At 41.9% G+C, this 21,621-nt stretch overlaps 1 protein-coding gene across 1 annotated transcript in view; it reads left to right on the forward strand.

Moving 5' to 3' along the window:
• The first annotated feature begins 4,709 nt into the window (after window positions 1-4,709).
• LOC140195427 (protein lifeguard 1-like) overlaps window positions 4,710-21,621 on the forward strand; it is a 41,909-nt gene continuing 24,997 nt past the window's right edge. The window contains exons 1-3 of the mRNA XM_072253707.1: window positions 4,710-4,811; window positions 5,002-5,330; window positions 11,089-11,167. Of these exons, the coding sequence (XP_072109808.1) occupies window positions 5,036-5,330; window positions 11,089-11,167 (374 nt within the window). The 5' untranslated portion in view covers window positions 4,710-4,811; window positions 5,002-5,035. The remainder of the gene's footprint in view (window positions 4,812-5,001; window positions 5,331-11,088; window positions 11,168-21,621) is intronic.

Here is a 21,621-nt window from a genome sequence, read left to right on the forward strand (position 1 = left end):
GACCCGGAGACTTATCCACTTTTTTATTCCTTAAAAGCGCCAGTACCTCCTCTTCTTTAATCATCATACTTTCCATAATTACCTTTCTTGTTTCCTTTACCTTACAACAATTCAATATCCTTCTCTTTAGTGAATACTAAAGAAAAGAAATTATTCAAAATCTCCCCCATCTCTTTTGGCTCCACACATAGCCATCCACTCTGATTCTCTAAGGGACCAATTTTATCCCTCACTATCCTTTTGCTATTAATATAACTGTAGAACCTTTGGATTTATTTTCACCTTACTTGCCAAAACAGCCTCATATCTTCTTTTAGCTATTCTAATTTCTTAAGATTCTTTTTACATTCTTTATATTCCTCGAGCACCTCATTAACTCCAAGCTGCCTATGTTTATTGTAGAGCCCTCTCTTTTTCGGAACCAAGTTTCCAATATCCCTTGAAAACCATGGTTCTCTCAAACTTTTAACCTTTCCTTTCAACCTAACGGGAACACAAAGATCCTGTAGCCTCAAAATTTCACCTTTAAATGACCTCCATTTCTCTATTACATCCTTCCCATAAAACAAATTGTCCCAATCCACTCCTTCTAAATCCTTTTGCATCTCCTCAAAGTTAATCTTTCTCCAATCAAAAATCTCAACCCTGGGTCCAGTCCTATCCTTCTCCATAATTCTACTGAAACTAATGGTATGGTTACTATTATTATTACCTACCCTTAGACTATTCAGCTTCCTGAGGACTTTCTCTGTCGTAATTGTGACTGTGCATACTTCTCTTCCCTGCTACCCCTGAGTGTCCGGTATACTGGTGATGCCTTCCTCAGTGAAGACTGATGCAAAATACTCATTCAGTTCCTCCGCCATCTCCTTATCTCCCATTACAATTTCTCTAGCATCATTTTCTATCGGTCCTATATCTACCCTCACCTGTCTTTTACTTTTTATATACTTGAAAAAGCTTTTAGTATCCTCTTTGATATTATTTGCTAGTTTCCTTTCATAGTTCATCTTTTTCCTCTTAATGATCTTCTTAGTTTCCTTTTGTAAGCTTTTAAAAACTTCCCAATCCTCTGTCTTCCCACTAATTTTTGCTTCCTTGTATGCCCTCTCCTTTGCTTTAACTTTGGCTTTGACTTCTCTTGTCAACCACGGTTGCATCCTTTTTCCATTCGAAAACTTCTTTTTTGGAATGTACCTGTCTTGCACCTTCCTCACTTTTCGCATAAACTCCAGCCACTGCTGCTCTGCCGTCCTTCCCGCTAGTTTCCCTTTCCAGTCAACTTTGGCCAGTTTCTCTCTCATGCCACTGTAATTTCCTTTACTCCACTGAAATACCGACACATCAGATTTCGGCTTCTTTTTCTCAAATTTCACAGTGAACTCAATCATATTATGATCACTGTCTCCTAAGAGTTTCTTCACCTCAATCTCTCTAATCACCTCCAGTTCATTACACAATACCCAATCCAGTACAGCCGATTCCCTAGTGGGCTCAACAACAAGCTGTTCTAAAAAGCCATCTTGCAGACATTCTACAAATTCTCTCTCTTGAGATCCAGTGCCGACCTGATTTTCCCAATCCACTCGCATGTTAAAATCCCCCACAATTATCATAACACCGCCCTTCTGACAAGCCTTTTCTATTTCCTGTTGTAATTTGTAGTCCACATCACTGCAGCTGTTTGGAGGCCTATAAATAACTGCCATCAGGGTCCTTTTACCCCTGCAATTTCTTAGCTCAACCCATAAAGATTCTGCACCTTCCGAACCTATATCACCTCTTTCTAATGATTTGATATAATTTCTTACCAATAAAGCCACACCACCCCCTCTGCCTACCTGCCTATCCTTCTGATACACTGTGTATCCTTGGACGTTCAGCTCCCAGAGACACGCTTCCTTTAGCCACGTCTCAGTGATGGCCACAATATCATACCTGCCAATCTGTAGCTGTACAACAACATCATCCACCTTATTCCTTATGCTGCGTGCATTTAAGTATAACACCTTAAGACCAGTATTTGGTACTTTTCGCTTTGATTTCACTGCAACTTTATTGCACTGCAACTCATCCCAATGGCTGCAAATTTGCCCCATCACCTGCCTGTCTTTCCTGACATCTTTACTGCTCACTATCTTAGCTTTATTTCTGTTTTCCCTTCCTCTGCTTTATCATTCTGGTTCCCATCTCCCCGCCAAATTAGTTTAACCCCTTTCTAACAGCTCTATTAAACCTTCCCGCCAGGATATTGGTCCCCTTCAGGTTCAGGTGTAACCCATCCATTTTGAACAGGTCATCCTTCCCCCAGAAGAGATCCCAATGATCCAAGAATCTGAAGCCCTGCCCCCTGCACCAGTCTCTCAGCCACGCGTTCATCTGCCTGATCCTACTATTCTTGCCCTCGCTAGCACGTGGCACAGGTAGCAATCCCGAGATTACTACCCTGGAGGTCCTGCTTCCTTCCTAACTCCCGGAAATCTCTCTTCAGGACCTCCTCCCTTCTCCTATCTATGTCATTGGTACCAACGTGTACCAAGACAACTGGCTGCTCACCCTCTCCCTTCAGAATATTCTGGACCCAATCTGAGACATCCCGTACCCTGGCACCTGGGAGGCAACACACCATGCAGGTATCTCTATTAGGCTCACAGAATCTCCTGTCTGCTCCCCTGACTATGGAATCCCCTATGACTACCACATTCCTCTTCTCCCTCCTTCCCTCCTGCACAACAGCACCAGGCTGAGTGCCAGAGACCCAGTCACCGTGGGCGTCTCCTGTCTGGTCATCCAGAACAGCATCCAGAACAAGATACTTGTTGCTGAGGGGGACAGCCACAGGGGCGCACTCCACTATCTGGGCATTTTCCTTCCTTCTCCTGACAGTCACCCAGTTTTCTGACCCCTGTAGCCTAGGGATTCCTGTCTATCACCTCTTCACTTTGCCTAATAAGCAGTAGGTCATCAAGCTGCAGCTCTAGATCCCTAACACGGTCTCTGACGAGCTGCATCTCGGTGCACCTGGCGCAGGTGTGGCCATCAGGGAGGCTGGAGGTCTCCCAGGATTCCCACATCTGACACCCTGAACAAAGCACTAACCCTGCAGGCATGCTATCTAATGCTACAGGAATGAAACAGGAAAAATAAGTTTACTCACCCACTTACCTCGATAAACAGATGAACTTTTTAAACCGTTAGCTGTGTGAGCCCTGCTGTTCCTGTCTGTCCTGGCCGGTTCGCCAAGGGGGAGAAAAAGAGTTGGTGCCTCGCTCTCGCCTCTTCCCGTTACCATTGAAGCCAAAGCCCTACACTCTGCTACCACTCATTCCGCTGCCTGCTGTGTAGGGTGGTCTCCTTTTTAAAATCTCTGCACTGTCCTGGCTACGTCACGCGCCTGCGCAGTCTCGTCCTTCTGGCACACAAAGAAATTTTTTAAAAAACTGCCTTCCTTCAGAACTCAGCTCCCACGCCGCTCTTCCAAAAGGAAGTAAGTCAGGTGGGAACACCACTCGTGCTTTGATCTCATAAATATTAGTGATTGGAGCAGGAGAGTTTGAGGAACTCCCACAATAGGAAGATTAAGAATTTTCAGACGGAAGAAGAAGGTAGAGGTGAGTGAGGAGTCGAAGGCCAAACAGCCGATAGGGGTTAGAGGGAATTTAATACCCCCTTTCTACCATGTCATATTAAGCAGACATCCCACCTCTCCCGGAAGTTCCGTGAGTCTCCCGCAAATTAATAGTGGCTCCCTGATGTCCGCAAATTATATACAATGTCCCGGAAATTGATTTTTTTGTGAGCGAGCGTGAGAGAACGCACGAGAGAGAGTGAGAGAGCGAACGCAAGAAAGCAAGCGCAAGTGAGAATGACCATGAGAGAGAGCGCGCGAGAGAGAGCAAGAAAGCAAACGCGAGAGTGAGAGCGAGAAAGCAAGTGCGAGAGCGACCACGAGAGACAGAGAGCGCGAGTGAGAGCAAGAAAGCAAGCGCAAGAGAGAGCGAGAAAGCAAACGCGAGTGAGAGTGACCATGAGTGAGAGAGCGCGCATGCGCGCGATAGAGAGAGCGAGAACAAGAATGAGAGCAAGAGAGTTCCAAAAATAGTCAGTGGCAGAGTGTTCCAAAAATAGAAAATATAAAACGTACGTCACCCAAGACTAAAGCATACTCCTGCCTAATAGGGGTCAAAATTAATGACAGTGTTGCTCGCTGCACTGTTTACAACAGTGGCTTTTCTATTGCCCATGGTGGGTTAAGATTGTAAAAGACGTGTTGAGGTGAGTTAACAGGTATCATTCGTTCATTAGCATAGCTAACGTTATTTAAACTAGCTGGCCAGCTGCTAAGGAGCTACTCTATTGCAGACATCCCACCTCTCCTGGAAGTCTTCCTCAAATTGATGGTGCTACCTCCCTGAAATCAGTTTTTGCAGGGTGGGATGTCTGCATCAAGAGTTAGAGTAAAGTTTTTTTGGAAAATTTGCTGAACTGAAAGTTTCCAAGGGAACAAATAAAGCAGTAAGTGTGACTTTGAAGCAGCCAATAAATGTCACCAAGTGCTATTGTAAACAAAAGGCTCTGTTTGTACTTTGTACCATTCATTACTGATAAGCAGTTTGCCATTTCTGAGCTTGAGCAACCGCTCTATAACAGGCTTTCCGTAAGTACAGCAATTCTTGTTTTTAATTAAAGTAATACTTTTAGAAAGTAACTGAATTGAATGTGGAACATGATGATCCATGGAAGAGAGGAAACAGTCGATGTTTCGGGCCAAGACCCTTCATCAGGACCGGAAAGAAAGATGAGGCATCAGAGTAAGACCGTTTATTCTTTTCCATAGATGCTGCCTGGCCTGCCTCATTCCACCAGTATTCTGTGTGTATTGCTTAGGATTTCCAGCATCTGCAGATTTTCTCCTGTTCATAATCCATGTTGTTGCAGTGCAGATTTGGAATATATTTTTTGTAATGTTACGATGCAATGATGTACTAATCCTCATTTCAGAGAAACAATTAACCAACCAGTGAATGTGGGTATAATGGAACAACGTTCACCACCTTATCTCCCAGCACAGACTGTCAACTTAGGAGCAACTTCTGGGAGATTTCATGACAGATATTATCAGGACTCATCTACAGGCTACCCGCCGCAGGAATACCCTGCTCCAAGATACACACCCCAAGAAAACTTTCGTCAGGGGTTTCTTCCAAATGTACCATCTCAAGCCTTCACAGGGCCTTCCCCCACATCTCTGGATGATGCACCCCCAGAGTACCAAAATGAATTTGCCAATGAAACAGAAAAGAACTTCTCAGACAAAGTCATCAGAAGAGGTAAGTCAATCTCTTTTAACAACATGGTGGATAAGCAATACTTAGCATAGCTTTAATCATGAAGCAAGGTAATCTGGAGTTAAAGTTTTAATTATAAATATAAATCATCCAAAAACCATTAACATTTCTAGATCTAGAAAATTAGTACCCTTGTGTGTAGAATCTAAATGCATCTTAACATTACTGATAATTTCATATTTTGTGTGAGGAAGGTTATTTTGATTGTGGAATTGACTTGACCTGATTTTTTTAAAAAAGCAAGGATATAGTGTTCAGCAACACACTTAAAAATTGCTGGTGAACGCAGCAGGCCAGGCAGCATCTATAGGAAGAGGTACAGTTGACGTCTTGGCCCGAAACGTCAACTGTACTTCTTCCTATAGGTGCTGTCTGACCTGTGTTCACCAGCAATTTTTATATCTGTTGCTTGAAATTCCAGCATCTGCAGATTTCCTTGTGTTTGCGAAGGATATAATGTTGAAGCTCTATAAAATAATGGTGAAGTCTACCTTGGAATATTGAGAGCAGTTTTGGGTCCCTTATCTTAGAAAGGGCGTGCTGACGTTGGAAAAGGTTCAAAGGAAGCTAGCTCATGAAAATGATTCCAGGATTGAAAGGATTGTCATATGAGGAGCGTTTTATGGCTCTGGCCCTCTGCTCACTGAATGAGGGGTGACCTCATTGAAATCTATCGGATGTTGAAGGGCCTTGATAGTGTGGATGTGGAGAGGTTGTTTCCTATGGTGGGGGAGTCTAATAGACTCAGCCTCAGAACAGACGGGTGTCCTTTTAGAACAGAGATGAAGAGGAATTTCTTTAGCCAGAGAGTGTTGAATCTGTGGAATTCTTTGCCACAGGCAGCTGTAGAGGCCAGGTCATTTGGTATATTTAAGGCAGAGGTTGATAGACTCTTGATTAGTCAGGGCATGAACGGATACAGGGAGAAGGTAGGAGATTGTGGTTGAGAGAGAAAATGGATCAGCCATGATGAAATGGTGGAGCAGATTTGATAGGCCTAATGGCCTAATTCTGATCCTGTATCTTATGGTCTATACAGTGGATTCCAGTTAATTGGGTTATCAGTGAGTCAGAATCAGGTTTAATATCACCGGTATACATCATGAAATTTGAGAGAACAGAACATCGGAAACAACAGATAAACTGTCAGAGGCTATGTATTCGGCAAGTGTCTGTCTGTCTCTGTCTGTCTGTCTGTCTCTCTCTCTCTCTCTCTCTCTCTCTCGACATTATCATCATAATTCAGTGAGCTGTTTTGTTATGTCTTCACTCTTGCTGTGAAAGGGGACACCTCTTTATTTTCCCCTTTATTGGGGAGACAGAGAACCTGTGGCATGTCGAACTGTCGAGTGAACAATTCACTTTTGTTATACTGCAGATCGTGGTCTTTGCTGGGGGCCATGCTATTTCATGCTTGTTGGGCGGAGGGTGTTGATGCCTCTTTTGTGGAAATTGTTGGGAGTAGGGGAGGGTGCTACACCAGACGTGAAGACTATTTGCATGAAAACCCCAGGAGATTAGCAGCTCCTGAGATACTCAAACCACTCCGTCTGGTATCAACAATCATTCCACGGTCAAAATCACTTTGATCACATTTCTTCCCTTTTCTGATTCTGGGTCTGAAAAACAACTGAACCTGTTGAACATGTTTGCATGCTTTTATGCATTGAGTTGCTGCCACATGATTGGCTGATTATATTTTACATTAATGAGTAGGTGTACCTAATAAGGTGGCCACTGAGTGTGTGTATATGACCTTGCTGAATAAATAACCCATTGCTTCTACATCCTTCCCCAATGGCAGGCCAAATCAAATCGACCTTTCCTTTTTCCTCTCCTTAATGCAATACCACTTAACTCTGAGCTCATCTCCCCAAATACTCTAATCATCAACAGCCTCTCATCACATAAGAAATAAACAAATAACACAATAAAGATCCAAGAGCATTTAAAAACATAAGACGTAGAAACAGGAGTATGCCATTTGGCTTCTTATGCTTGCTGCACCATTGAATAACAAATTCTGATATTTTTACCTTGGCTGGGCTTCCCTGCCCCAAACCTTTACACATTGGTTATTTTAATCATAAAAATGCATTGATCTGTCTCGCATATACTCAGTGGCTACACACTGACAGTCCTCTTGGAATGAGACTTCCGAAGATTCACTTCCATGTTATCTAATTCCTGATGGCCAACCTTAATTTTGAGACATCCAGTCAAGCGAGCTTTCATCCTTGCTTGTACGCTCTAAAGTGCTGTAAGAATTTTGTTTCACCTTTCATTCTGTTGATTTCTAAAAGTAATAGGACCAAACCGCTTAATGTCTCCTCAAACAATAATCCCCTTCTCCCCTACCTTCCCCCCCCCCCCCCACCCCATCCTGGAAATCTTTGTTTTAAGTACATCTTTCTTCAAGTGGTAGAACAGATCTGTAAACAATATTTCAGGTGCAGTCTCACAAAAGCCATAACAATTGTGTCTATTGTTGTACTCAAATCCCCTTATGGTAAAGGCCAGCATATTATTTGCTTTCCTAATTGCTCACTCAACCAGCCCATCATCTTTCAGTGATATTTGTAGGACACCTAAGTCCCTCTGGGCACTGGCATTTACCAATCTCTCTCAAATGAAAAAAATCACATATGATTTTTTATCTTTTCTACCAAAGTAAGTGACCTTTTCCCCATTATTTCTATTTCCCATGCCCTTGCCCATTCACTTAGCTCATTTCTACCTCAAAAACGATGTCCTCTGGTATTAGCCCTCGCCTTCCTAGGAAAAAGGTGCTGGCTGTCCACTCTATCTATGTGTTTTATAATCTTATACACCTCTATCAGTTATCTCTCATCCTCCTTCATTCCAAAGAGAAAAGCCAGCCTCAGATAGAAGAAGAGGTGATGATAGAAGACTTTAAGAGAGCTGTAGTTTATGGACGATGGAAGATTGGTGGCTTCCTGTGTTTGTGGACGATGGAAGATTGGTGGCTTCCTGTGTTTATGGGCAATGGAAAATAGGTGGCTTCCTGTGAAAGTGTTGGAATAGTGTGAGTCTGGAGGTTTACAGCCATGTTTGAAGGTTCCAGTGGCCAATATCAGATGTTTCAGAAGTGAAAAGAAGTTGCTTCAGGAATGAGGAAGTGGGGTCAGAGCACATGTTGCGGGATAAATGAAATAGCAAAATTGCAGGTTGCCCATGTCATCTTCAGACAGAAACTGAGAATGTCATTTATTGGCAGTGGTGTCAGGCTCATGATGGGAACCAAAAGCAAAGGGTTGGTCTTCCAGAATTTTATTTGGAGGAAGGTCAGTCAGACAAGCATTCCAATAGCTCAGAGCTGGCGGAAAGGTTATGAGAGACAGATTCAAGATTCAACATTGTTTAATGTCATTTCCTGTACACAAGTGTTATATATGACGAAATAATAGTTACTTCAGATCTGATGCAGTGCAAAATACACACAATAAGAAAAAGAACATGATTATAAAAACACATACAATAAATATAAATACATAAGATAGCTTATGTGCATAGTATGTCTATAAAGTAATGCTAGGCACAGGAGTAGCTGTACATCAGGTGACTCTGACAGGAAATGATAAAGTAGTAGTGGTGGGGGTGTTGTGGGGTGGGTTAGTGGGTGGAGGTGTTGATCAGCCTCAGTGCTTGGAGAATTTAACTGTTTGAGTCTGATGGTCCTGGCCTGAATCTATGTGGGACAAGCAATCCATGAGCTGGATAGGTAGGATCCTTGTTGACATTACTGGCCTTTTTCTGTCATCTTTCTGTAAATATGTCCTTGCTGACAACTGGTCAGCAACTGGTGTTGATGTTGGGTAGTTTTGACTATCCAAGTAGAGGGTCGTCAAAATCAACAGGAAGTTAGAGCCTTCCTGTCCATTGCAATGTTGCAGCTTGTTAGGATGTGCTCTACTGTGCATCCGTAGAAGGACGTGAGTGTTAATGTACAAAGTCCAGCTCTCTTCAGCCTCCTCAGAAAGAAGAGGCATTTGTGAGCTTTCTTGATTGTGTAGAATGTGTGCTGGGGCCTTGAGAAGTTGTGCAAGATGTTTGCTCCTAGGAGTTGAAACTACTTGCAGTCTCTACTGCTGTGTCACTGATGTAGAGGTGTGTAAGTGGTACGAGTTCTCCTGAAGTCTTTTTGACATCAAGGAGGAAGATATTTACCTGTCACCAGGCCTCAAGCTCTTCCAACTTCTTCTGTACCAGTACCATTGTTGTTAGTGATGAGACCCACCACAGTTATGTCACGGTGAACGGACAATGGGATCACTTGAGAATTCAGCCGTGCAGCCACGTGTGAGCGGAGTATACAGCAGTGGGCTCAGTACACAGCTCCTGGGGAGCACCTGTGTGGAGGATGATGGGAAGGGAGCAGCGGTTGTGCACCCTGACTATCTGAGGTCTGTTCGTTAGGAAGTCTAATACTGAGTTGCACAGCTGGTGTATTTAGACCGAGGAGTAGGAGTTTGTTCACCAAGGTCTGTTTGACACTAGTGTTGAATGCCGAACTGAAATCCAGAAGCAACATTTTGACAGAAGTGTCCTTGTTTTCAAGGTGTGTCAGGGCCAGATACATGACAGATACGGTGGCATCTGTCACAGAACAGCTCTGTCGGTAAGCTTATTGGTGAGTGTCCAGTGTGGCAGGAATGGAGTTTTTGATATATCAGCCTTTCAAAGCACTTTGTGATGATTGGCATCAATGCCACTGGACTGTAGTCATTTAGTTCTGAAGATGTCAAGCTCTTTGGTACAGGGATGATAGTTGCTGATTTGAATCATGTGGGGACAGTAGCCTAGATGACTGAAGTGTTGAAGATGTCAGTGAGCTGGTGTGCACACTCCCTGAGCACTCAGCCTGGGATGTTGTCTGGCTTGGCCACATTATAGCTCTGCAGCGGGATAGAACTAAACTTCACTACGTATGGATGCTGAAGCCACATAGACAAGTTACATCACCAAGAGATTCCAGGGGCAACAGCAGAGGGTCAGCTGGAGACCATACGGCCATAAGACATAGGAAATGAATTAGGCCATTAGGCCCCCACAGCTGTCTGTGGTAATGTATTCCACATATCTACCACCCTCTGGCTAAAGAAATTCTTCCTCATCTCTGTTCTAGTGTGCTGTCCTTGTACTCTGAGGCTGTGGTGTCTGGTCTTAGACTCTCCCATTGGTGGAAACTTTCTCTGCAATGCCCATTCTATCATTCTATCTAGCCCTTTCAATATTCGATAAGTTCCAATGAGACTCCCCCCCCCCCCCCCCCCACCACCATTATTCTAAACTCCAGTGAGTGCAGGACCAGAGCCATCAAATTTTATAATGTGTGAGAGCTCTTCATGCATTAACCATTTCATTCCCAGGACCATTAACATGGCTATTTCTTTTTAGAGTGTTATGATACACTTCTCTATGGATTCCAGAAATTCCCCTACCACTGGTCTTAGGCCATCTGGTCTGTAGTTCCCAGTTTTGGTCCTGGTATTATTAAAAATTAAATCTGAAAAAAAAACAGTGCAGTCTCACTGAGCTGGTAAACAGGGGAGAGTTACTGGAAAAGATAATGTTTATCAGGAAATGGAGAAGGTTTGATGACAGAGCAGTTGTGGAATCTAAGATGAATCCAAACACCTTACAAAAACACAGATAATTTCAAAGAGCATTTACTCATCCCAAAAATACTAATAAATGTTATCATTTACTCTTTCCATAGCTTTCATTAGAAAGGTGTTTCTCACATTAATGGTTCAATTGTTGATTACCACAGCAATAATCTGCACGTTTCTTTATTGGTAAGTACTTCCTCACTTATAAAGATGCCATTTGTGATAATGGTGCATTGTAACCTGCACAGTATTAAAGTAGAGGAATTTTGTTGTTCAGATTTTGATATCATGTTCCTCTGTAGTGATAACCCTGGTAAGATTATTTTTAATAAACATCCAAGTTGTTATGAAACTTATGTCATGGTTGGTGATAACTCAATAATTTTCCTTACAGCACAGAAGGAGGCTATTTTGTCCCAGAGATTTAGCAGATCATTGGGCCTCCAGTTAATACCCAATAGCATCACTATTATTGAATGCCTTACTAGGCAACACACTGAGAGTCCCCAGTAACTGGAAGCTTAATTGAGCCAGCTATAAAAATGTCATGACTACAAGAACAGATTAATAATGAGTGAGCCATTTCCTGGCTTCCAAGAGCTGATTACCCATCTGTCACAAGTACATTGAAATAGTTGTCACCTTCCAGGACAAGATAGAGTAATTGGTGCACTATCCGTCTCATTTGTAACATATCCTTGTGCTACTGGCACATTACAGCTGCCATGTGGCCATGCAATGTAACACCAACAAGTCTTTAATTCCATTTCCCAAACTCACAGACTTGAGCCATCAGCACAGCAAATGGGTTGGAATATCTCTACCTCCAACTGACACACCAGCCTGTAGATATCTCTCATTATTTCATCAAAAGTCCTAAACTTTCGATCTGGCAGCACTATGGGAAAATATCATGGCTACTCAAGAAGCCATTCACCATAATTTTCCCAGGGGATAGATAAATGATCAGGTCTTGCCATCCATACTATGTCCTGTGATGAAATAATAGATGACCCAAATCAATCATTCTTAATTTCTCTGCTCTCCAAAACATAAGAGAGCAACTGTGTTGGAACCGTAGGCTGCATGTGGCCTGTTGCATGTAAATTTGGGAGAGATGTGAATTCCTTTCTCATTTTGCTGCCTTCTGAAAAAGCCCAGCAAGAGATCAGTGTTGGCTGGACATGTCTGTAGCAGAAGGCCATTGAAACCATCCGTACAAACACAACAATTGTCTCAGGACAGATCAATTTAAAGGTTAATCCTTCCTCTGACAAAACTGTTACCCACCAAAGCCACTGCTTCAAGTTCAAGTTCACCTCATTGTCATTCAACTGTGCACATGTATACCGCAAAACTAATTAATGTTCCTCCAGACTAAGGTGCACAACACAGTACATATAACTCACACACATAACACATAAAGACATATTACCACAAATAAGTTAACAAATAATAAGGTGCATATATGATACGAGTTAAAAAGTAAACAGTATAATGCTCCTGGCGCTTCATACGTGATAAAACCCTAAAATGAGATTCATACGTGGTGGCGGGGAGTTCAGTAGTCTTACGGCCTGGGGGAAGAAGCTGTTTCCCATCTTAACAGTTCTTGTCCTAATGCTACAGAACCTTCTGCCTGATGGTAGGAAGTCAAAGAGATTGCTGGATGGATGGGAGAGGTCATTGACGAAGCTAAGGGCCCTGTGTACGCAATGGTTCTGATAAATATCTCTAATGGATGGAAGGAAGAGCACGATGAACATTTCAGCAGTTCTCACAATCCTTTGCAGGGACTTGCAGGCAGATATCTTGCAATTCCTGTAGCAGGTGGTGATACAGCTGGTCAGGACACTCATTGGGGCTCCTGTAAAAATTGGTTAGAATGATGGGGGGGGGCAGGTGAGGGTGGGAGACCCTCATTCACCTCTGCCGCCTCAGGAAGTGCTTTCTTGACCAAAGAGGTAGTGTTGAAGGACCAGATGAGATCATCTGTTATGTGCACTTCCCAGAAACGTGGTTCTCCTGACTCTCACCACAGAGGACGTATGTATGTGAGTTGAATTTGGGACTGCAGCCAGTGGTTATGACAGTCCTGGACACCTTTCTTCTCCTTTTCTCAGCTTTTCTCTCTGGATTTTCTTCAATCCTTGCTTCTCTCACCATCCCTATCTGGGTCTTGCTCACGGTCCCGATCCCCCTCTTTTTCTTTTTCTCCTCCAGCTTAAAACCAAGCCACATTTTGCAAGTAATTGCCTGATTAACATATCAGAAGCCTTCTCAGATATGTTGCCCATGAAAACTGTTGTAGTTGGACCACTGCTTTCATCACTTTCATGATTCCTCTGAGCAGCATGGTCCTTCTTGATGAAGTGCCTCAGCCCAAAACGCCAATCGTTTACTCTTTTCCATAGGTGTTGTCTGGCTTGCTGTGTTCGCTTGTGTGTGTCACTTGTCCGTTGCTAGTTTTCACATTGTGAATCTCAAGGCTAGCCAGTCCAGTGTCACTCTCATCATGATCAGATTTTTCATCAACAGCATACAGATTAATACTCTTTTTGAAACTGCAAATTGACTTTTTATCTTTTTTCTTCCCTGTGCAGTCCGCTTATTTTCGTCTGCCTGACATGCCTGACATGTGTCCTACTTTGTTGCATTTTCTGTAAATTTTGCATTTAAATCTTCACTTGTCTGGTGTATGAGAGCCCCTGCCACAACGGTAACACAATTCGTTCAGCCAGAGTGGTTTCTGTTTAGATGTTGCAATTTTGTTCACATTCACTTTCACTCCCGACTGCAACTCAATTGTGTCTCTGTCTGCAGTTTCTATTGATTCAGTTATGTCAACTGCTGTCTTGAATGTAAGTTGTGCTTCAATTAGGAGCCGTTTTTAAGTGCTTTCTTGTAAGATTCCACAAACAAAAGAATTTCTCGGTACATCATTAAGCTCATTACTGAACTGACAATGCTCAGACATCTGTCCAATTCAGCCACATGCGTAAGCTGAAATGGATTTCCCTTCCTTTTGATTCCAGTTATGAAACCTAAACTGTTTTGCAATCAATAATGGTTTCAGTTTCAAATATTAGTAAATATTTACACAATATTAGTAAACTCATTTAAGGTGGTTTGATTAGAGCTGTTAAAATTTGAAGTAAATGAATGCCTTTAAACCCAATAGACTCAGCAAAATTGGTACTCATTTCTCATTCACTATTTTGTTTGCTTCAAAATATGGTTCAGTTAGTTCAGTATACAACAGCCAATTAATCGCTGTGCAAACAAACGCATCCCATGTAGCTAGCTATTTCTGCTCACCTGAGACTTCCTGTTTATGATCTGTTGAATTCCTCTATTTTCTGCCTTTTTTTTTTAAAACTCAACTGCCTCTGCACATGCTACGCTGTGTTTTTTTAACTTGGCCATTCCTCATGCGCCTTTTTAAAACTCAAATACCTCTTTTGCTGTGCTTCAAAAGGTCAGTAGCCATCTCAGGTTCATTTTAAAAATACCTCATCACCACTGTTATTTTTTGTAACTCCAAAACACTAAACTAATTAAAAGACACACTGTATGCCAAAATGTAAGTCTAACTTTGTTTTACTTTAAGCGAGGTGCACAAAATCACATGGTAGCGCTGTGACATATGCAATGCCTGTATTTTTACATATAGCCTTAATGAATTATATAAACAACAAAGAATGCTTATTCAAACAATATTTACAAGATTACTCAGATGTTACTGAAATATTAAATACACAACACTTCTGATAAATGGAAAAATCTCCTTTGTATCCCTTCGTTCAAAAGAAAATGATTCCTTGTATATATTTTCACATATTTCTGACAATGAAGGTGAGCATTTTACCCATTGAGTCACTGTTAGTTCTAAAGGCAACCCCATTAATACCTTTTTCCCTGTAGCACCCATTAATACCCCATTGAATCTCCCATCACCTACTTACCTCTGAGGCAATTTACAGGAACCAATTGTCTACCAGTACAGTTTGGGAATTACATAATTTATTAGAAAGTAACATTCTGATATACAGTGTACGAGTAAAAAAAACAAAATCACTCTATATATTTCTAAATAACAGTAAATGTTTAACAAGCTGCAAATTGCGAATAACTGAAGCAGGAATTCAGCTTCTCTATCCTTCATTTTCAAAGCACTTCAGTCCCCACTGAGGTCAATGAATTAATGAATCCTACATCTCTAACAGCATAGGACCTGAGAGCCAATTCCCTAGTGTTTACTCATCATGATCAGTTCCACAGTGCAAGTTCCAATTCCGTGCAGAATGGCTGGCACTACCCAGTAGAATCCAAACCGTAGTTCCTCAGTCATAGATAAAAATGCCACATATTGCACTAACTTAATCTTTGCTATTACTCAGTCTGCCTAAAGTTTACATAGTGATAACAAACCGAAACCTTTCATTCTACATGGTTAGTTAACCCTGAGGAATGCCTTATCAGTGTTGCCTTGGTGACTTGCCCACAGTGAGGTTCTGCATCGTCAGGAATTCATTGATTTCATATGACAGAGTTGTAGATATTGAGGAAGGTTATCAAAGGAAACAGAAGAATGTGGACCAGTTGGAAACATGAGGAGATAAGTGGGAGGTGAAATTTAACCCAGATAAATGTGAGGTACTGCACTTGCAGGAGTTCAAATGTAAGAGGAAATTACAGGGTAAATGGCAGGGGCATTAGGAGCATGATGTACAGAAGGATCTTGGGAATTAAGTCCATGACTCTCTGAAAGTAGATAAGGTGGTAAAGAGGCACATGTTTTACTTGCCTTCAACAGTCAGTAAATATGTCGTGTTTGACCGGTCTCCCTCTCTTCTCGCTGCTGCCTTCGGGCAGGAGGTGCGGGAGTCTTGTGTCTCACACTGCCAAGTTCAGGACCAGTTGTTGTCCTGCAGTCGTCGGGCTCCTAGACCGGCTTCAATCGCCTCAGCAATGAATTAATTCCACATGATGTGGCCTCAGAATCAGAATCAGGTTTAATATTACTGGCATTTGATGCGGAATTTGTTTGCAGCAGCAGTAAATTGCAATTAATAATAAAACTATAAATTACAGTAAGTGTGTGTGTGTATATATATATATATATATATATATTCATATACAAAATTAAATTAAATAAGTAGTGCATAAGAGAAGGGAAAAACTGAAGTGTTCATGGATTCAACGTCCATTCAGAAATCTGACGCTAGAGTGGAAGAAGCTGTTCCCGAATCGTTGAAAATGTGCCTTCAGGCTCCTGTACCTCCTTCCTGATGGTAGAATGAGAAGAGGGTACATCCGAAGTAATGGGAGTCTTTAGTGATGGATGCCACCTTCTTGAGGCATTGACTTTTCCTGGATATTGAGGAGGCTAGTGCCCATGATAGAGCTGGCTGAGTTTACAAAGTTCTGCAGCTTTTGTCAATGCTGTGCATTGGCTCCTCCATACCAGAAGGTAATGCCACCAGTTAAAATGTTCTCCATGGTACATCTGTAGGAACTTACATGTGTCCTCAGTGACATACCAATTCTCCTCAAACTCCTAATGGAATATAGTCGCTGTCATGCCTTCTTTGTAATTTCATCAATACTTTGGGCCCAAGATAGGTCCTCAGAGATGTTGACAGCCAGGAAGTTGAAACTGCTCAGTATTTCCACTTCTGATCCCTCAATGAGGACTGATGTGGATTCGCTCGACTTCCTCTTCCTGAAGCCCACAGTCAATTCCTTGGTCTTGCTGACGATGACTGCAAAGTTGATGCGACGTCACTCAACCAGCTGATCTATATCACTCCTGTGGGCTTCCTCATCCCCAAATGAAATTCTGCCACTAGCAGTTGTGTCATCAGCAAATTTATTGATGGCATTTGAACTGTGTCTAGCCAAATAATCATGGGTGCAGAGAGTAGAGCAGTGGGTTAAGCATGCATCCTTGAGGAGCACCAGTGCTGAATGTCAGCAAGGAGAATTTGGTATTTCCAATCCGCACAGATTGTCGTTTCCCGGTGAGGAAGTTAAGGATCCATTTGCAGAGGAAGGTACAATGGCCTGCTGAAAAGTCTCGGCCCTAAACGCCGACTGTACTCTTTTCCATAGATGCTGCCTGGTCTGCTGAGTTCCACCAGCATTTTGTGTGTGTTGCTATGAGAGACATAGATGGGGTAGATGGTCCAAGTCTTTATCCTGGGTTAGAAATATCAAATATTAAAGGGCATACATTTAAGTTGAGAGGGGTAATGTTTAAGGAAGATTTATTAGGCGAGACTTCTATACAGAGAGAGGTTGGAACATGTTGTCATGGTGGTCGTGGAAGCAGTTAACATTAGTAATGCTTTAGGGGCATTTCGACAGACATATGAATAGGCGGGAAATTGGGGTGAGGGATACAGACCATATGCAGTCAGATGTATAACTTAAATCTGTGTCGTGGTTAGCACAAACATCGTGAGCCAAAGGGCCCATTGCTGTGCTGTGCTGTTCTGTGTGTTTCTACTTCAGGGTAGCTTTCTCTTCAGTTTGAGGATAGAGGGGAAGCCTTTTAGGACCCAGATTAGGAAAAACTTCTTCACACAGAGAATGGTGAATCTGTGGAATTCTCTGCCACAGGAAACAGTTGAGGCCAGTTCATTGGCTATATTTAAGAGGGAGTTAGATATGGCCCTTGTGGCTATGGGGGTCAGGGGGTATGGAGGGAAGGCTGGGGCGGGGTTCTGAGTTGGATGATCAGCCATGATCATAATAAATGGCGGTGCAGGCTCGAAGGGCCGAATGGCCTACTCCTGCACCTATTTTCTATGTTTCTATGTTTCTCCCAAATGCATGAGTATTTCATCAATGTTAACATCTCTGAACATCTATATAATCCTGATTATTGTATAATGACAAAGATCCAGCTGAATACTCAACTTTTTCACTTTTATTCCTTCAAGTTAACCAAATGCTCTTCATGCCTTGCCTGTGACATACCATTTAGCGAGATAGAGACTTGCCACATTATCACATGCGATTCGTGGAGTTATTGAGTCAGACAGCATAGAAACAGCCCTTCAGCCCACCACATCCATGCCAAATAGAATGCATCCATCCTTATTTATATCGCTCATCTTCCATCAGAATCTGCAGATGCTGTTGACTAAATGAATCAGTTAATGCTCATTTTAAAAGTACAATTGAAAATATTGTTCCTAACTAGAGTAATTCTTAAATATTGAGCATGCATGCATTTAGTTGAAATGGTTAATAGTTGAAATAAATCATAACATTTACTTGTGAGGTTTGGCCGTATCACAGTGATTCAATGTTATAAATAATACATCCCGGTTGAAACTTAGTCCAGCATCCTTGGGCATGACTAGTGCTGGACCACAGAAAATGCCCCAGGATCTCCCTATGTAAACATATGCCTAGCCCCTTGGCTTGGCAGTTCACTCTGCCCAAGCTTTAAGTGGGCTCCTGCTATGAGCTTTTAACTACAAGTATCATTAAAGAGATTACATGTCTGGTTCCAATGCAAATCCCTGAAGTGGCCTACCGTTTTTTAACAAGCAACCTGTAGAACATTGTCCTTGGTAAACTAATTCAGTTCTCTGTTTACATTTTGTGTTTGTTTATTTTTCACATACTTTCTTTAAGAGCAAATTTGTATTCCACATTTTAAATTTTGCAAATACAGAAAATTTTTGCTACTACAGAATGCTAATATAGCCACTCTGATGGCCTCTCTGTAAACTGATGATGCCAGATTTAAAACTTGCCGGACTGGGAGTTGCCAGGCCATAGAATGCCAGACAGAGAATTTCGACTTCTAGTTGAAATCAATAGCAATATGATTTTCTGAGATTAGTTTCAATAAGACCATCTGACAAGTTTATAATACTAAATTACTGTTCTATTAAACAGTTTAAAGTCTGCATGTTTGTAGTCTACAGTTTTGTCAAGAATCTGAGTCAGAATCAGGTTTATGATCACTAGCATATGCCGTGAAATTTGTTGTTTAGTGGCAGCAGTAAAATGCAATACATAATAAAGACCTGTAAATGTAAATTAATTTAAAAACTGTAACTATAAACATGGGTTCATTGTCCATTAAGAACCTCTCCTTGATTGCAGCAAGAGAAGAGGGCCCGTCCTGGGTGATGGGGTCCTTAATGATGGATGCGGCCTTTTTAGGTATCATCTTTTGAAGATGTCCTCATTGATGGGAGGCTGGTGACCATGACGGAGCTGGCTGTGTTAGCAACTTTTTTTGATCCTGTGAAGTGGCCTCTCCATACCAGATGGTGATGCAACCAGTTAGAATTCTCTCAACAGCTCACGTGTAGAAATTTGCAGGAGTCTTTGATGACACACCAAGCCTACTCAGACTCCTAATGAAATGTAGCCACTGCCATGCCCCCTTTGTAATTGCATCAATATGTTGGGCCCAGGATAGATCTCCAGAGATGTTGACACCCTTATGCATGCACTCCATGCTTGGAAAGCACATGTACAAGGGTCATATATTTATTTAAATATTTGGTTAAAGCTGTTTTCTGTCGGGAAAAGAAGCTGTTCCTGAAACATTGACTGTGTTTCTTCAGGCTCCTGGCTTTTTGAGGCATCACCTTTTAGAGTTGTCCTCAGTGCTGGGGAATCTAGTGCCCTGGATGGAGCTTTGCAGCTTTTTCTGATCCTGTGCAATAGCCTTTCTATACCAAACGGTGTTGTTACCAGTCAGAATGCTCTCCATGGTACATCTGTAGTCATTTGCTAGAATCTTTAGTGACGTACCCAATCTCCTCAAACTCCTAATGAAATATCGCCACTGTTGTGCTTTCTTTGTGATTGCATCAATATGTTAGGCTCAGAATAGATCTTCAGAGATGTTGGCACCCAGGAACTAGAAACTGCTCAACCATGTGCCCTGGTGTATGCAGTACTGGAGATTTGTTCCTCAGGGAAGATGTGACAATCTTCTGAGGTATCAGACTGACAAACCCCCTTTTCCAGAGGCTCCCTTTACTTTTGGATAAATTTGCCTTTTTCAGTTTGAGCTGTATCTCAAGAACAGCTGAGTTACAGCTGTTTCCTCACTTTCCTTGAGGATACTTCATTTATATTTCTTTTTGTCCGGTACAGTCGTATGTTCCCTTTTAAAAACTTGCTCTTTTGTCATATATGCACCCTTCTCTGTGAATTTTTACAGCAAAACCTTTCTACATAGATAGGATGAATAACCTCTTTACCATTTGCTACAAAAAATATTGAAAGATATAGATGTGAACTAAGAAGTGAAGATTAAGGAATTTATCATTAGCATATCTGCAGTCTCCCGAAATCTATCCCAGTACTATTGATAACTGTTACAATGTTCATCTCTCTTTGTGCCTCAGGAAGCCTCAGTCACAAAGCACCAGTTTCTGATGTGGCCGGTCATTCACCTAGCCCCTAGATTTTCAGCTACTTGCTAAGAAATCTCACATAATAATACATTGTATGGTTTGGCTACCCTTAGAAAGCGGTTATTGAGTCTGTGATCTCCATTGGCTTGTTTTTATTTTTGATAAGGAATGTTTGTTTCTATGAACTGTTGTGCTTTATTTGATTAGGCTTTTCTCATCCTAGCATTTACTTTGTGACTGACAACTGACTTTAAGGCTTAAGCTATTTGTCATCAGTTGGAAAACTGAAGGTTTTGGCCACAGTCTGGTGACTTGAGAACAAATATCTCTCCTGAACCTTTTGTCTTTTGGGCAAGCATTTAAACTGAAAGCTCACCTGCTCTCTCATGTGGATGTCAAGGATTGCCCGATGCTATTTTGAGGAAGAGCAGGATGGTTATTCCAGTATCTTTATTAACATGTGCCTCTTTGATAGCTGGTATGAAATGGACATCCTATGCTAAAAGAATTCACACACTGTGGATCTGTAGTAAAAGCAAGTAATTATATTCTGAGTGGCTGCCCAAGAAGAATTAGAAACTTGTTTGAAAGAGTTTGTACCATTTTCCCTGCACTTAGAGCTTACACTTAAAGGAAATTCTGAAGTGCAAGAACATTGGGACATTCTAAACAGGGTATAACATGTGTTATATAAAGGGAAACCTTTCTTTTCATTACATTTGTGTTCACGAAAGACATGGTGACAACTGCAGCAGGGCAGATATCAAGGTTCTAGGGTAAAGCAACATTGCCTGCCCAGCAGCTGTGTATGGTGATGAACTTATAGAGAGAAAGCACTTTTCAATTTATAGAACACTGGAGCCTTTTTTTTTTTTTGTTTTAAACACAAGAGATCCTGTACGTGCTGTCGAGCACCTCAGCTCCATCCGCAGAATTTCCTGGTGGCCATCCATTTCACTTCTTATTCCCATTCCCATTCTGATATGATGGGTCCATGATCTCCTCTTCTGCCATGAGGGGGCCATTCTCAGGTTGGAGGAGCAACACTTCATATCCCGTCTAGGTAGCCTCCAACCTGAAGGCGAAAACATCGATTTCTCAAACTGGTGGTAATTTCCCCCTCTTCCCTCTTCTTCATTTCCCCATTCAGACCTCTTACCTCTCCTTACTTGATTATCACCTTCCTCTAGTCCCTCTCCTCCTTCCTTTTCTCCCTTGATCCACTCTCATCTCCTCTTGGAT

Source organism: Mobula birostris, chromosome 3 (genome assembly GCF_030028105.1).
Source record: "Mobula birostris isolate sMobBir1 chromosome 3, sMobBir1.hap1, whole genome shotgun sequence".
Taxonomy (NCBI): Eukaryota; Metazoa; Chordata; class Chondrichthyes; order Myliobatiformes; family Myliobatidae; genus Mobula; species Mobula birostris.